Below are 17,101 nucleotides of genomic sequence, written 5' to 3' on the forward strand. Positions count from 1 at the left end.
TCAACTGTGAGGGCAGCCATTGTTTTCGATTGTTGAAGTTGCAGTGTAGTGTAGGTTGAGGTGCTCATGCTTGCACTGTACTGTGTCAACTGGGCGAACTTGTGTGTCCAAACACTCTTTTTGTCTTCGAGTTTCTATTGTGTTTTGAACTCATTTCCACCATGTGACCTTTTCCGTAGCTAACAATAACACATCGCGAGATACTCTGTAAAGATCTAGGACGTCAGCATCTAAATTTATAGTGAAACATTTTTATTTCTAAGGCTGCACTAAGCGGGGGTGTGTCTGGCCGAGAAAAGCCGGTATGGCTCTACAGCAGGAAAGCTGGTAATAGCCAGTATGGCCAGTATGGCTCTAAAAGGGTTAATCTATGTTTTCTGTCACTCATAGCTAGCACCCATGGGTCATGTAATAACCCTTCATAGATTCACCGTATTCGTAGCAGCATCTGAATCTCCTTCAGCAGTCTTGAGAAAGCAATAAATTATTACCCTCTTGCTGTCATCAGAAGGCCCAAATGTGTACATATTTTCGTCATATCTAAAAAGAACATAATTGTCTCCATAATGCAAACCTTTGTCCCAGCACAGGTGATCACCCGCCACCGTAACCCGTGGCCATGCCGGTGGTCATGAAGTGCTCATGAGTTGTGCTGCCCAGGAGAGCATGGCTACGGATATTATGGCCTGAGATTTGATGGCCTGTGGCCGAGCCATTTTGTTTTTTATTGCATTTTTCAACATTTAGATTTTGAATTTCCACAAAATATTTTATTGAGCACATGCAGCCAATGTTATAGATCTCGATACTGCAACAAAAAATTTTTTTTGAAAATTTTTGCCATATAACATCAGCTGGTTGACGATATATCTCTTATGTTGATACTTCTGTACCGGTACCTTTCTTTTTTGTAATTTTTCTCAAATGTTTGATAATATGTGTTTAAAGTATTAAGTACGCTTTGTGCCTGTCTCTCTCAGATTCATATTTTGGATTTTAAAAAGTGAGAAGTGTGAATAGGGTGAGGCACAGATTTTGAAATGGAGGCATATAATTGATTGATGGCCTTAAGTAATAAGTATGGGGGTAGATACCCTGTTTTTCAAATGGGGGGATTTTGTATGTGCAGCATTTTGTCTATAAAAAATTGTATGATGTCTATTGAGCACGAGTGGATCTTGAATTGTTTTCCCCAGAAATTGCCTAATGTCAACAGAGAGCTAGCACAAAAGTTGATGGAGGAAGATGAGGCACAAAAGGCAAATCCCAGAAAACGTGAGGTAAGAGACAAACCCAGTGTTACTTTTTTTTTGGTAAGTGTTTTACGGCGCTCGCAATTGTGTGAGGTCATATGAGCGCACGGGACACATTAAACATTTTCAGTTGGTAGGAAATTTTGAACTTTACTCGGGTGGCGGCCGAAGCCTACTTTTATCGGCTTTGGACCACCAAGAGATCTTTAACGTGCGCATTTTGCACAGGGGACCTTTGAGATTTTTCGCCCTTGTCCGAGAAGGCTAGAGGTGTAGATCTTACCTTCTATAAGATCAGGGGTGTCGCTGAAAGACAGCAGTAAAAAGCCCAGAGGAGGGGGCAAAGTGGATTCGAAAGCAGACGACAGAACATTGTTAGACAGCAGGAAAGGATGTGAAAGTTGAAAATTTTGGAAAAAAAACTTTTCAGCACTATCTGGATTTGTGGCCTTTATCCTAGGGTAAGAAAGGCAATGATGATCTGGATTCGAACCCCGAACCTATTGAATGAGAGGCAAACACTTTAACCACTAGGCCACGAGAGCCAGCCCCCCCCCCCCCCCCCCCCCCCCCCCTCCAGGTGTTTGATGTCTGAAAAGACTGGTTTGGGGGAGAATTGAGTTTTTGCATTGGATCCCTCCCAACAGCCGTGTGATATTTGTGGAACAGTTTATTCCATTTAAATCTCGATCCTACTGAGTATTATAACATTTGATCACAGAAATCGAGCTGTGTATTCAAGAGCTCAGTATTTTCAAGAGTCTTGTATTTTAGTGTCTTTTCCTTCTCATCCTTTCCCCTTCCTAACAACCTCCACACCATTTTGTCTTGAAAAGCACTTATTTTTTATGGGAAGAGTTTACTTCTTTTAATATATATGACTTTGTCTTCTCCAGAACAAGGCTGTGAACAGCATCCTGAAAGACGACAGATTCTCTGCCATGTTCAATAACCCAGACTTCCAGATTGATCCGGAGTCTGAAGAATATCGGCTCATCAACCCTGTCATGTCAAAATTGGACAAGGCAAGAAAGAAAAGAAATGAGAAGGATGCATTGAGAAAACAGTTCAAGGAAGTTGAGGTAAAGTTCTGTCTGTGAGTGTAGAGAAGAGCACATTTATTGTGGACGTGCTGTTTTTTATATATTTAGGTTAATATTGTAGTTTTGTATCCTGTCTTTTTGAATGCACCACTCCGCAAGAACTCATCTGTCTAGCTAGATATCTGATGTCCCTGAGCGACCTAGAGACTTTAAGCTGCTGTCAGATTTGAAACGTCTAAAATGAGGAAGCTGCTATAGATTGTTTTGCTACCTATTGGATAACTCTTTGAGTTTAATAGTGCATAATGCTTTTAGTAATTACACATTTATAAAAAAGAACAGGCTCCAGATGCTGAGCATTATTTATGTGCACATTTCTCTCACTGTTTGTATTATCTGCTCACAGGGCGGAGGGTTAGCAGCACACAACTGTTGGGTAATGTTCTCTTCCAGTTGTATTTTTTTTTATGGTTCTTACTGAAGTTTCAAAGAAAAGAAGTTCATACTAGTGAATACTGTAATCCTTCACTTGCTTGTTCTCTGTGCTGGGAATGTGTTCTAAAATATGGCTAGGGCAGCCAGTTAAGTGTGTGGTGTTGTATACATTCTTGTTGGAACCATATTGTTCCAACCTGTTAATGAGTGATTTTTGGCTTTGAAGGTGGGAGTGAGTTTGTGCTTTGACTACATTTTACAGTCAAAATTGTACAAGACAGCAACCCATTTTTGTGGAAAAACCTGGGTTTTTAGGCAAAAGTGGATTTCTTGGACAGGACAGGTAAAATGAAGAAAACAAAGTATTCCTGTCTTATATCCCAACTCAAAGTGGTCCCAGGCAGTGGGCTGCTTAATGCCCATTTAAATGTCATTTGGGGGGGGGGGGGTAAAAGGGGGCATGGGGTCGTGTGTGTGTGTGCCATTGTGTGTCTGTTTCAGTGCTTGTCGCAGTGGGTGTGTCTGTGTATTGTGTGTTTGTGCCTTTCCATCTGTCTATGTTTTTGTCTGTATAATATATGTGCCTGTCAATGTGGGCCTATGTGAGTGTGTTCAAAAAGGCGGCCACTAATCTCACCAGTGATTTGTATGTGGTTAGTGGATGGTTCGTTTGTGGACTCTTACGGTTTGCACGCCTCACTCATGATCAGCAATAAATTTGGTGCAAGTTGGTCAACTTGGGTAACGGTGGAAGAGATCAATAACCTTGCCTAAGCAAGATGATAGTCAGCAGTTCATTTGTTGGAGGGGCTAACAATAATGAGACATAATTTATTGCAATGTGTCAGGCAATGACAAAATATGCATGGTTGTCTTAAACAAGTATTGAGCCTGTTTGTTGATAGAATATAGCAACTTTGGCCTCATTGTTAAGTTTTCGTCTTGGCAGTACCATTAATTAATTTAAAAAACAAAAGGGGAAAGTGGAAAGTAGTTTTTCTGATGTTTGTCTTGAACAGGTGGCTGTCAGGGCAGGTTCCGACTGTTGACTGTAGTTGTCAGCATCTGGAGCTTGTCTGTTCGCTGTTAATGCACAAAACATTTTGAGTATACCCTGAAAGAAAAAAATAAAACAATCCTTACCTGATGCTTTTATCTCTGACCTTTTGTATTTGAAAATTTTAAATTCCTTGACAAATTTTGAAACCTACAATACTTACGTTATCTTGATATAAAGACTTTTTACAAAATGTATTTTTTGTTTGTTGGAACATCCTACTTCTCAGATTTAGTTCCATGTTGTGGGGGCAGGGTTGCACACCCTGTTTTGTTAATTTAAGAAATCTGGCACAAGCAAAAGTTTTTGTTTTTGCACGATAGCAGATGTCTTGCTTTGTAGACGTGTAAGCCACAGTGTCTGTTTTTGTGCTTGCTTCTACATTCTAGAAGTGTATCTCGATCTAGATGGTACAGAGGTCTAATTGTGTGATTCTTCATATCATGCAGGGAGAGGATGAACTCGAAGGCCGTCCCAGTGATGATGAAGACAGCAGTTCTGATGATGAAAGAACATGGACGGAGGAAGTGAAACAGCAGCACCGAAAGCTACAAAGAGAAAAGAAGGCAGAGGAACAAAATCGCAGAATGGAAGAAAGGAAGCAGGCCAGGCTATTTGAAATCAAGGATGGGGAGGAACTTGGAGTCAAAAGAGATAGCAACAAGAAAAAAGAAGCCAAGTGAGTTATGAGTGATTGTGTGTGGTACAAGTACATGTTGATAAATCGAAATGATGCTTGAAAATAACACCACTTTTTACTCTCCTCCCTAAAGAAGACTTTCAATTTGTTGTGTAAATTTCATGTCCTGAAAAGTAAAAATGTTGGCTGAAAAGATTTTGAATGCTAGCGAGACTAGGAATGAATCCTATAGTAAATTTCACCCAGAGTTTTTGACTAAATAGTCTGCATAAAGATGATTTGCTGCCCTACTTTGGAAATTTCTATATTCCATCAGGTGCACAGGACATTTTTAAACAAGGTATCCAAAATAATGAAGACCCATTGATAGGTCAATAACCCAGGACGTCTTGGGACCAATTTCAACAAAACTTTCAGGAAGTAAAATTTAATCTGGTGACATACCCCCCGAGGCAGTGCCACTGACTGTAGTGTCTTTAGGCCATTCCCAAAGGGGGGACATTTCTCTTTCAAGCATAGTAGAATTGTAAATGGGCTGACTCATGTCACGCTCATAACTGTGCCTGATCTACAACAGGGAACTGCTGCTTTTTCCTTCCTGATCCTTACTATTGTCATTTTCCTCTACTTCTTTTGTATGTTTGTCACTCTTTTGTGACCCGCTATTTCCGGGGTGCCTTGATAGTCGAAGCAGACCTTGTGCTGTTGAAGCTAGAGAGGTGAGCAGAGTAAGTCTGATTCCCTGTAAAGACTTCTCTGTTGACACCCACCCCTTGGCGCTCATATGACCTTATGCAGTTGCGAGCGCCGTAAAACCCTCCACTATAAAAAAAAAATAATAATCTGGTGACAATACATTTTTCAGTATGAAAAAAAAATCAACCGACATGTTAAAAAAATATCAAGGTTTTAACGTTTCAACTAAAAATTGAGTAAAATGCAAAATTCTGCAACTTCTTAAAAATCAGCCATATTGTTCTATTTCAAAGTCTCGATTTATGCACTGAAGGTCAAATTTATGCCAAATTTATATTGCAAAATAAACTCAGGGATGGCGATTTAAATTGTCAGGTGTTGACCAGTTCTCTTCATACAAGCTCCAGTATGCCACTGGAAATTTTGAATTACCCTCTTGCATGTGTCTGGGTCAATTCTTTGGACATCCTGTTCAACATTGAGTTTCATTTGTTAGATATTTTCGTGGGTTTTCATAGACTCTTCTGTCAAAATACCCCAAATACAACAGCTTAACCAATTGAAGGGGCTCAAGTTTAGGCAGGGTTCTCGCGGCCTCCTTGAATTCAAGGAGTCCATGAAAACTGCTTGAATTTGTTTACAAGGAAAAATCTCCTTGAAAACTCCTTGAATTTTGCCAGATCGGACAGGAACACGTGTACAGGGTGACTGCCAGGCCCAGGGAATCCCGGGGGCCCCTGGAATTACCCAATAATTGGAGAAAAAAAATCGCCGAGACCCGGAATGCAACGGGAATTTGCTGAAATCTGTAAATTGCCCAGTGAAAGACTTGGGAAAATACATAAACGTTCTCGAATATTTGAAAACCAAATCCGATAACGTCCTTGAGTCCATTTTTGTGGGTCACAGTTGTGATATATATATTCATTCGGCGTTTCCCGGCCTGAGAGTACGTTACACGCGCACAGGCGGTTATGGCGGCAAAAAGTGGAAGTGTATGTGTGATACCGAAGCTCGATTGGGAAAATCAAGATCTACTTTCGCTTTCGTTACCACCTAGAAATTTGCCGGTAGGACCTATAGTTGTCTGATAGCGCCATATTTGTAACATGCAGGTTCTGCATTACATACGCTGTGTCGCCATGAAAATAATAAGTTTTTCCTGTGCTGTCACTTGTGAAAAAAAACAGAAAGAAAAAGAAAGCTTCTTGTCGGGCTCGCCTTCGTGACCGGTCATTGAACCAGTGCGTTTTCGTCACATCGTGAGTATCGGCGATGGTTGAGGTCACCAAAGTTCATGCAAATTCTGAGCGCTGCGAAGTATAGGACTCGGGAATGGGGGGATTATTGATTTTTTTTTAAAAGACGCACGCGGGGGAGGGGGGTGGGGTGGGGTTGAAGGCAACACCGGATGACAAAAACTGAACTTGGAAGCAGATTTTACATTTCAGAATTTTGATTACTAGATCTAGATCTACTATCTAAAGCTCTCTGCAAAGCGCGCGTTGGGGCAGGCCTTGTGTGGAATCGGGATCAGTCATACTCAAACTTTGTAAGCCGTCTTTTTGTAACTAAAGGGTTCCTGTTTTATTGATTGTACATGTGTATTCTATATAATTTTAACTTTCTATTCAAGATTTGCAGATTTTCAGAGTCACTGCATCTTGCCCTCCCACAGTTCTTACACCTCTCACACAGAATAGGTCTACTTGAGCCATTCATGTTATAGCTCTACTTTGAGTTAGAGCAATAATTTTTGTCTTTCACGTTTATAATATGAATCATGATACCAAGACTGGTTCTTGACAGTGGATATTCTGGTTCTAGGCCTTTTCTCAGGCTCAAAGCAAGATTTTTTTTTTTTTTATAGTTAATATAGACGAATATGATGAGGGGGAAAATATAAATAAGTAAGAACAGACTGAAATACCTAAGTCACAGTACCCCAGTACCACACTGGCATCATGTTGTTGACTGGATATAATGTACCTACATGCGTGCGTGCCACGTGTGTGTCTATATATTATATTATTTGTTTATAATATATAAATGGAGCAAACACTGTCATTGTTATGTAATATGCCCATGGAGAATGGATGAGCCCCCCACCCCGGCCTGGAAAATTGAGAAGGCGGGTTGGCAGTCACCCTGGAAACAGTTTTTATAGGAAAATGGAAACTATTATATGGTTCCTTTCGGACAAGTGTAGGCGTTCGAAAATAGGCTTTCGTCATGAATTTTTTGACCGAATCTCCTTGAATTAAAAAAATTTCTCCTTGAAACCTCCTTGAATTGATGGGAAGTTCATGGCAGGAACCCTGTTTAGGGGAAGGAGGTGGTCATTCATTTGTTAACTTTCGACTCATAAGGCGTTCCACAAACCTGTCTTGCGACCATTTAAGGGCCACTCTTGATGAACAGGGTGTGGCCCCTTCCAACCAGAGCCAGACCTCTAAAGCATGACACTTTCTGCTCCCCAAACTTCTCTAAAACTTTCTCAGCATGGTGAGATATCCACCTGAAGTGACTATCGTGGTTTTAATGTCCATATCCGGAAACAGAAAGGGACGATCACACCCCTGTAGCTTTACACTTTTGACAAGTGAAGTTTTGCATTTTACTGGTTGAATTTTTTAAAACATGATATACAGTCAAACCTGCCCTGACGGCCACCTCTATAAGACGGCCACCTGTACAAACGACCACTTTCCATTCCCCCCCTTGCGTCCGGTTTTTCCATATAATTTAACTGTGTAAAACGGGCACCTGTCCAACGCGGCCACGGCCACCATATTTTAACACACAACCCCTATCACATTCAGCAATAACACCTGTCTTAGACGGCCACCTTAGTGACTCTATTACGTTTTGTCATAAATTGTGCTTTGGCCCCAGGCGTTGTGGGCGAGCTGTCATAATAATTCAATCACCTGTCGTTGTTGTTAGGTAGTCCCTCCAACCGATCATGTTGTGTAGGCCCCTCCCTCTGTTGACCAATAGCTACCAATTTTCAGCTACTGGTGAGGTAAGCGTGTGATCCCTCATAACCCATAAGACCTGCCCAGAACTCATACAGAAATCGTAAGTGAGATGAGTGGTCACTGTTTACCCAGTCTGTAACAAAGTAACAATGGACGTTGACGTGAACTTGTGACAGAAGCGTTGCTCGTTCTCCGAGTGGTGGCGACCCATGTGTTTGTTTTAACATGGCACTCGGTCTTCCTCGTCCCATACATTTCGTTTTGTCACCCTTGTGCAAAATGAGCAACAAAATAAAAATTACAAACAAAATACAAACCAACAACAACAACGACAAAAACAACAACAATGCGGCTACTTTCGATTGGGACCTCAGACGGGAATGGTTTGTTTTCTTCATCTTTATCAGTCCTGCCTTAGACGGCCACCTGTCTTATACGGCCACTTTCCTCCTTGACAATGGGTGGCCTCTTACACAGGTTTGACTGTATCTCCAACCTGTTGCTTGATTTTCTTCACATTTACAAAATTGACGTCCTTCTGGGTGAATTTAATTTGTTTTAAGTTTTGTTAAAATTAATGATAAATGCTGCGATGATCAAGTTATTGCCCTTTAAGTGGGACTTCTTTCTTTTAGACATCCTGTATGTCTGTTCTTGTTCGTTTGTGTTTGCTCTTGTCTCTTTGAAAGATTTTATTTTTCTGATGTGTGGTTGTCAATAATTCGTGTTTATTTTGTTAAGGAAATCACTTGCTGATCGGCTCAGAATAGCTGAAGAAGATGGCGTTACTCGTGCGGAAGGGTCTCTTGGAAACAGGGAAATGACGTTTTCTCTGAAGAAGGTGAGTATCTATGGATTTATGTTTTTGCTCCACATTAGAATTGTTGTAGTGGCAAAAATTGGCTAGCTTGTGTATTTTTCGAGTGGAGCTGGTGACAATTCTCTGATTGTTGTATATTTTTGTAATATTATGTTTTAAAAGTACAGTCGAACCTGCCTTAACGGAAACCTGTCTTAACGGAATCTCCCCACTCCCCCCCTTGATATATTCCTCTTTAATTACCTGTATAAAAGGGAAACCTGTCCAACGCGGAAATGGAAAGAAAAATCGGGTCCCTTCCGATGGTTTCACCTGTCTAAGACGGAAAATGCTTTGCCCGCTCAACCCTGATTTGAAACAAAACCCGCAAGTTTCGTTCCTCCGGCTCTTAACTTAACACTATGGCCATGCCGCTGGGCAAGGAAGAGGAGTAGGGGCAAGGAAGAGGAGTAGGGGTGAAATTTAGGGGTTTCCCAGGGAGTTTGTTTTTAATTGGTCAAACAGTGGTCCTATGAAAGGCAAGCACTATGGTAATTGGATAAGTAAGACTGACGCATGTCATTATCAGACAGGATAGCAATTGCGAGGTGTGAAGTTTGGCCACTGTTTGCCGATCGGACAAGCGATCCTTGATCCCACCGGCTGGGCTTTTGAACCCCCCCCACCAACCTCCATCTCCCCCTGAATTCCCCTGTCTAAGACGGAATTTTTTTCTGGTTCCCCTGCGATTACGTCTTACGCTACACAAGTTCTACTGTATGAGCCAAATTTCTCTTGATATTGAAATGTGAGGCGTGCTGACAAAATGAATTACTTCTCGCAATCCAAGAATGGAGATATCGGCTGAAAATCAACACAGGGGTCAGATTTTCAGATTTTCAATTGACCCCATTTTCTTCATATCATGTCTACCGTTTCTTTTATTATTCCAAACTTACAAATTGTTCAAACTCCTCCTATAAAGTTGATGTATCAATTTCCATAAGGCTGAAATCTGAGAAATAACTCATTTTGTCAGCACACCTCACAAATGTTTTTTCTTTTGCTAGGAGCCTCATCTGCTTTCATTCAAAATCAAGCATAGGATCCGTTTCGTAATAGTTTTATTTTTTGGTGCTGCCTTGGTTTATCTGATTCAGATAATGTGTCAACTCAATGGACTAGACCTGAATGCATGTCTGAGTGTGACTACCTTTTAAATTACCTCTCCAGAAGCAGATTACTGCTCTATCTAGGGGCTAATCTTGCTTTGGTACAGACATTTAAGAAATTCTCTGACTCATTAGACCTCTTATCATTGGTGCTGAAGGAAACTGTTACTCATGATTGAGCTGTCTTGATGGTGATTCATGGTACATTTGCATTATATAATGGTCCAAGATAATAAAGGTGTCGGAATTAGAGGTATTTTGTTGTGCTCTGACAAGGGCCAAACATTTCTTACAGTTGTTGTGGACAGTCAACTTTCAGACAAATGTTGAGAGAAGGTAGTTGCTTCAGTGGTAATCAAGCAATTTGATGATCATTTTATGGACACTAGAATTGTCCCGTGTGATGCGTGAAGACAAAAACAAATTCTGACATAACATAAATTTATTTGCTCAGTGGGTGTATTCCAGTGTCCTGATTTACGAGGTACATTTTAAAAGTAAAAAGTTTTCTTCTAGCAATATTTTAACCAATATTGGATTATTTACTTTTCATGACCTTGTTAAAACAGTGCTAAAAGCTTGCACTTAAATATGATACAAATCTGAGATGGTAAGCTTTTCCCTTACAAACCTGTGAATCTGTGTTCCTTGTTGTCACATCATGTCCCGAGGGACAATTTATTGATTCTGTGGGATAAGTTCAATACATGCATTTAAAGGAACTTTTCTTTTTTAAATTTTCTCCCGAAGGGCAATCAAAACTATAAATCACTAGCATATGATAGCCAAGATGAGTTGTTCTGTAAAATACCCAAGACAACTTAGTTCTTTGTGACAGTACATAGGGCTATTGATTTTCTAGAATGTGTTCAATCCATGCAATTAATGGAACTTTTCTTTTCTTGCATTTCTAAAATGAAATCTATGTCAGTGACCAGCAAACAATTGCCAAGATCAGCTGGTTTGTGAAAAACTCTGTCTCTCATTTCAAGAAATAAAGTGTGACTTCATATTGAAAGTCAAATTTGTCAATAATAAATAATAATAATACTAAATTACACTTTTATTCGCATCAGAAGGGCACTTTGTTTTACAATGGCAAACATACATACATAATTATAAATACTACATACATGCATAAATACATACATAATACACACTATTACACAAATACAGAACAGTTTACAAACAATGCCACTGTCGGTCACCACTGTGCAGCGCCCTGAAATTTGAGCTAGGGTTGTCGTGTCTTGCTCAAGGACATACGCCAGTGACCACCCATCTGATCCCCGTGTCACCGACACTTGCTTGACATTGCTTGAGTCAAAACTCACTACTCACTTAGCCACTGGAGCCCCCAAGAATGAGAAATGAATGGTTTTTCTTTTTGATCACAGCATAAGCATATGAGAACTGTTTAAAATCAATGAAAAGCTAGATTCTGAAACCATGGAACAAATATTTCATTGGCTGAAACCATGGAATAAATACTTCATGGTCAAACCACTGACATAAATTCCTCAGAACGGTGGGACGCAATTTTTTTCAATTACATTGTAACGAAAACTGTGGACTGGTAACTGAATTCTGTTTTGATATGTGAATTCATTATTTTTAAAAACTTGTTGGATCACTAAAATTTATCAGTGTTGATGTTTTTGTTAAGTTGTCACAACTATGTTTTCTGGTCCTGATGTGTGTGATGACACATATCCCGAGGGCCATACTTTTTTGAGTACCATATTGTACCAAACGTGAGCTAGTTTTCAATTTGAAATGATGTTCTCAGTATTTTTTAATTTTCTTTCATTGCTGTAACCAAATATGGGGTAGGTAAATATGTGAGCTGGTCTGAGGACATGCTTGACCTTGAACCGAGATATCGGCAAAAATAGTCGGTGTGGTTAATACTTGTTGATTTTTTAGTTATTATTATACATACCAGGGGATTCCTCAACCATTTTACAAAATAATTCAAGAGCTGTTTCTTGTAAAAACCACTTCAAAACATCTTTTCTGAATTTATTTTCCATTTGCATTCAGGTATTGAAAAGCAAATGGTGTAAATTTGAACACGTTTTTCTCAGTTCTTACTTTTCCACATTTTTTAAAGCTTCAAAATGCAATTCAGCATTTCATCTTAACATGGCCTTGTGAATATGAAATCTCCATTTTATCTTTCTTTCATTATGCTGCTTTTTTTGTCTTCTCGTTCGTCTGTGTGTCTTTTCAGTTGTTTTTTTTCTTTCACCCACCAGGAGAAGAAAGTGAGTACAGCTGTTCAACAGAGGAATCTTCATCAGTCAGAGCGAAGGAAGCTGAAGAGAGCAGCTGGAAGTTTGTTAGAGAAACCAAAGACTAAGTTTTGGATGGGGAAGAAAGTGAAATGAGCAGAGTCTGTGGAAGAAAAAAATTGTATGTGCGAGTCACAGTGAGGAGTTAGATTGTCGTGAGTTGTATATAGATTGTGTGTGTGTGTGTTATGGAAAAGTACTGAGGATGCTCGTTTGTTGGAATGTAGGGTGAAACTGAATGTGGTTTGCTTGGTTACTGTTAAGTGTAAAAAAGTACAAATTCCTCATAATGAATATCTTTAAAGTGCCCTGTGTGACAAGAAAAGAGGTTAACCAGAAATTAAAGGTGAAGAGCTCTGCATTTGTTTTCTCTTGTATTGAGCATTAAATCCTTCACTGTAGTGATATATCTGGCCCTACAGGAAATCGGGGTCCTGCGGCTGCAATTGTGGCTGCGTTTTTCGTCGAGTTCCGCAATAAACCCACAATTTTTTGCAATTTTCGCAATTTCTTGCAATTTTTGGCAAAAATACACCATCGCTTTAATTTTAACAGAATTTTTAATACGAAATGGTGCGAGCACAGAGCCAATAGGCCTACGTAAATCATGGTATCGCCCCAGCTCAAGCCTACTGAGCGTATTCTAAAAGCTATAACAGGAAATTCAGGCCGGAATGCATCATGTACAACACGAACTGAGACATAGGCTAGGCCGAGAAGGTGGCCTTCTCTGGGCTAGGCTTTTATCTAATGTGTGTAAGCATGCGCGTGTGATAAGAAAGTAGGTGGGTGCAGGTGTGAAGTGTACCTGAGTGTGTGTGCGTGTGAGTGCACGCGCGTAAATATTGTTCGTACATGATGCATGTGTCTACAAACATGGTAACCGGGCACCTAGTCTCAGTATCTGCGTACACGGTAACCCACCCGAATGAAAATTAACCAATATAATTTGTCCTGTGCTGTCACTTGTTGAAATAAAAAAAAAGAAAGTTATACAAGCGCCTTGTCGGGCTCGCGATCGTTACCGGTCAGTGAACCTGTGCTCTCACATCACATTGTGAGTACCGGTTGGGGTCACCAAAGTTCATTCAAAGTCTGTGCGCTACGAAGTATAGGGCTCCGGAATGGGAGAACTATTGATTTTTTTTTTTTTAATGTACAGTCAGGGGAGGGCTGGAGTTGAAGGCAACACAGGAAGACAAAAACTGAACTTGGAATTCTGAACTGCCCAGTTACCGTGTACGTGACACTGAGACTACGTGCCTGGTTGCCGGTTACCGTGTACGTAGACACTGAGGCTATGTGTCCGCGTACCGTGTACGTAAACACCCCGATGTAAAACGTCTTAAGCTGCGTTCACACGGGAGTGGGTGCTTTTGAAATGGTCTTGATTTACATAAGTACATGTATTACTATTGTTTATAAATGGGGGGAAAAAATAGCTGTATATTACGATTCGACTTAGTGTTAAAACAATACCAACCGGTTTTAAAACAGAAAATATCTGAAATAGATCTAAATACAGATTACCGGTGTATCGAAGGTTTCAAGAGGAAAATAGAACAGGATCTGATTTGATTGGAGCATAAGCTTATTTTGTATTTAGAGGTTGTTTCGAAAATCTCTCGTCAATTTTTCTGTTTTTTATAGACTAAACCTCATACTTCTAGATTTTTGCATGAACCAAGTACCCGGTACGTACTAAATTTGGTCATATTTTATGCCTTCATTTAAAAGTTATTACGAAAACCGATGGTTCCGTTATTTTGTGTCATGCGTTATCATATTATATTTGGTCGATAACTTTATTGTTAACGTACTCGTGTGTTGTTACTAGTAAATGTTGTTAATAACATTTGATGAATTTGTATTGTGGGTCATGATTTTTTAAAAGGCTGAGCTGCTTTTATGCTACGGGTACTCAAACTTGTCATGTTTTTTAAAGTAAAAATGTTAAGCCCGTAGTAATGCGCCTAGGATGGGAAGGTTGCAATTTTTTGCAATTTTTAAGCGGTTTACCTTGCAATTTTTCTATTTCAAAAATGCAGTTTTCCGTGGGGCCAGATATATGCTGCCTTCCTTGTCCTACTAGAACTTGTCCATTCAGCTGGGTAGTGCCAAGCTTGATCTATTTCTATATTTTACTTACCTTTGGAAGAAACTTCTTCCAAGTAGGCCCTATGATGCAAACAAGGTTATTATTACAGTAACTTAGTCTCTGCCTAAACCCATGCCATGTAAGGGCACACTCCACTCAAACGTAGGCTATTGTTATATGACAGTTTCTTAAAAACTATATAATTTACACTTACAAATGCACGGTCACTTCCTCTAAGCGCTCACTTTGATGCATGAAACACGCTGACAGGTAAACCTTGACGAAGGGAAATTTTGGCTACAACTTACACAGCTTGCATAAGACAATAAAACAAGTCCAGACATGCGGATATTTGATGAGATTGCCCCTCATGCAGAACAGAGAGTGATGTATAGCATTTTCACACCCAGCGGTCCTCGGACACATGGGTCAAGGATTGGGTGAGCGATATGTTTGGGAAGGATGTCTGAAATGTCTTATGATTGGTCACTCGAAATGCTTCTTTGAGAGAAGGTTTCTCACTGGTGTTTGGGTGACTGTAATGTTTAGTAAGGCCTGTGAATATGATGTGCAACACATGTGAATGCTGTAGAGCACAAGTTAGGCCTATAGGATTAAAGAGCTTAAAACATACTTGTTCATTGAATCATCAGAGAAAAGTGTCTCTCTCAGAGTGTCTGATGTTATCCATGCATTTATTGTGTTGCAATAGATGATTGACAGGCATTTTGGAGTTGTCACTCTGAAAGCCGCTTGACTGAATGCTTTTCCCTATGGCTATCATTATCACCAACAGCTTCCTCTTATCTGTTTCCGACATGTTAGTCAGGGCATATAACGTGACCTCAGTGCTTTCTTGTCTTATCTCTATTTTTTTAAACAATGAAAACGTGAGATCTGCTTTAGCTCACTCTTTGTTATGAACTGTTTTCACTGTTATTAATAATGGAGATACGACAAAAAAGCACTGGGGTCGCGATAAGTAGAATGGGTCGGTCTTTTTGCTCTTTTCCACCACTAATTCAACGCCTTCTGTAGCCTCAACCCCGATCTGGGTATTCTTTATAAAACAGTCATGTTTTGGCATCTTTTCGGCAAAAATGACCCCACTCCCCCCCGTCAAGGGAGGTACTCCTACAGAATACCAAAGAAATGAGATGGCAACCCCCCCCCCCCCCCATTGAACAGGTTCACATAATCTCATGCTATGTGTAAATGCACCCTTAGGAGCACGGTGCGTTTAGGCTGAGACTACTGTATAAGAAAATCTTCAAATCTTCATATATATATAGAATCAGAATTTCAATTTGGCCCTGATTGTGTTCACCCATTGTGTGTTAGGAAAAGTATGTCTTTGGTTACAGTTTCATTATATGGCCATTGTATTTTGACTTGCAAATGTTTGTTTTTATCCGTACATTCTCAACTTTCATGATGGGAATAACAATAAAGGACTAATTTTCTGCAATATGAGACTTCTGCTTGCATGTTATTTTAGTGAATGTTTATTGTTGTGCTGACATTTTTTAATTGGAGCTTTACAAGCTTTGTAAATTGTATTATCCTACATTTTGCTGTTCAAGCTCCAATGCCTTTTCTTACCTGCAACTTTTCTCTGCCTACACTCTCTATACAACTCTCCAATAATGCTTAACGATCACGTTGGGATGTCAGCAATGAGGCCAGGAGAGAGAGAGGGGGGGGGGGAGGGCAGACGAACAAAGAGAACAAATTAGTGAACGAGAGAGAACCCATTGGCTGCTTGCATTGAAATTGCAGCTGGCTACAACAAACTTTATTGCGTGACAATAAAACTGCAGTTAATAGGGTCAAAGCTTTGTACTAGGTACGGTACACTTTCAATTTGGCCGGGGGAGATTTGAAAGGAAATAAAAAACAGCCAAACTTGGCCTCCAGCCAGCTGCCAATTGTATGACTGGTTTGTTATTATTATTACTGTGGAAACCTGATATAACAGGGATGGTGGGAGTAGAGAAAATGTCCTGTTATATCCGATCCCTGTTAAATCAGAAATGCAAAGGAAAGTAAGCATTTGTGGACTAATCCAGCTGTACTTATTCATGGGTAGTTTCCCTTGTCACAAGTACCCACGAACAGGGGTTTTGGCACCAATTTTCTCCTTGCCTCCTTAAACCACATCAGAAGAGCTTGGTCCACGGCATCTGCATCGGGTAGTCTCATCTTCTTTCGATCCAGAGCAAACTTTTCATTAGAGTATGCTGCCACTATCTTCTCTCTATCCTTGATAATGGTGTGAATCGACCCTTGTGGAATATCGAACTGACGACAAATCTCTGCCAGTGGAGCTTGTTTTTTGTCAACAGCCTGGATTTTTTCGTATTTTTGTCAATTGAAAGGCATTTTCTCCAGCGCTTGACATCGTCGGTGACACATTATGCGTGCGTGTTGCTAGGTTTCAGGCGAGATCGAGGTCTGCAGCACACCGCAGCCCTCTCTCGCTTCACACGCTGCGTGTGCTTGCAGTGGCATGGCTTGCGTGGGCTTGCTCCATCACTGAGTTACTCTCTCTCTCTCTGTCTCCCTGTCTCTCTCTCTCTCTCTTACTTTTTACTCATTGTTAACGAGCCATTGTCCCTGCTATAACCGGTTAT

General features: G+C 40.2%; 1 protein-coding gene across 1 annotated transcript in view; it reads left to right on the plus strand.

Annotated features, from left to right (window-relative positions):
* Window positions 1-12,727, plus strand: part of LOC101849059 (nucleolar protein 10) — a 40,823-nt gene extending 28,096 nt beyond the window's left edge. The window contains exons 14-18 of the mRNA XM_005100441.3: window positions 1,197-1,280; window positions 2,150-2,335; window positions 4,238-4,467; window positions 8,847-8,946; window positions 12,335-12,727. Of these exons, the coding sequence (XP_005100498.1) occupies window positions 1,197-1,280; window positions 2,150-2,335; window positions 4,238-4,467; window positions 8,847-8,946; window positions 12,335-12,466 (732 nt within the window). The 3' untranslated portion in view covers window positions 12,467-12,727. The remainder of the gene's footprint in view (window positions 1-1,196; window positions 1,281-2,149; window positions 2,336-4,237; window positions 4,468-8,846; window positions 8,947-12,334) is intronic.
* The last annotated feature ends 4,374 nt before the right edge of the window (window positions 12,728-17,101 follow it).

The sequence above is a fragment of the Aplysia californica genome, unplaced genomic scaffold, assembly GCF_000002075.1.
Source record: "Aplysia californica isolate F4 #8 unplaced genomic scaffold, AplCal3.0 scaffold00247, whole genome shotgun sequence".
Lineage (NCBI taxonomy): Eukaryota > Metazoa > Mollusca > Gastropoda > Aplysiida > Aplysiidae > Aplysia > Aplysia californica.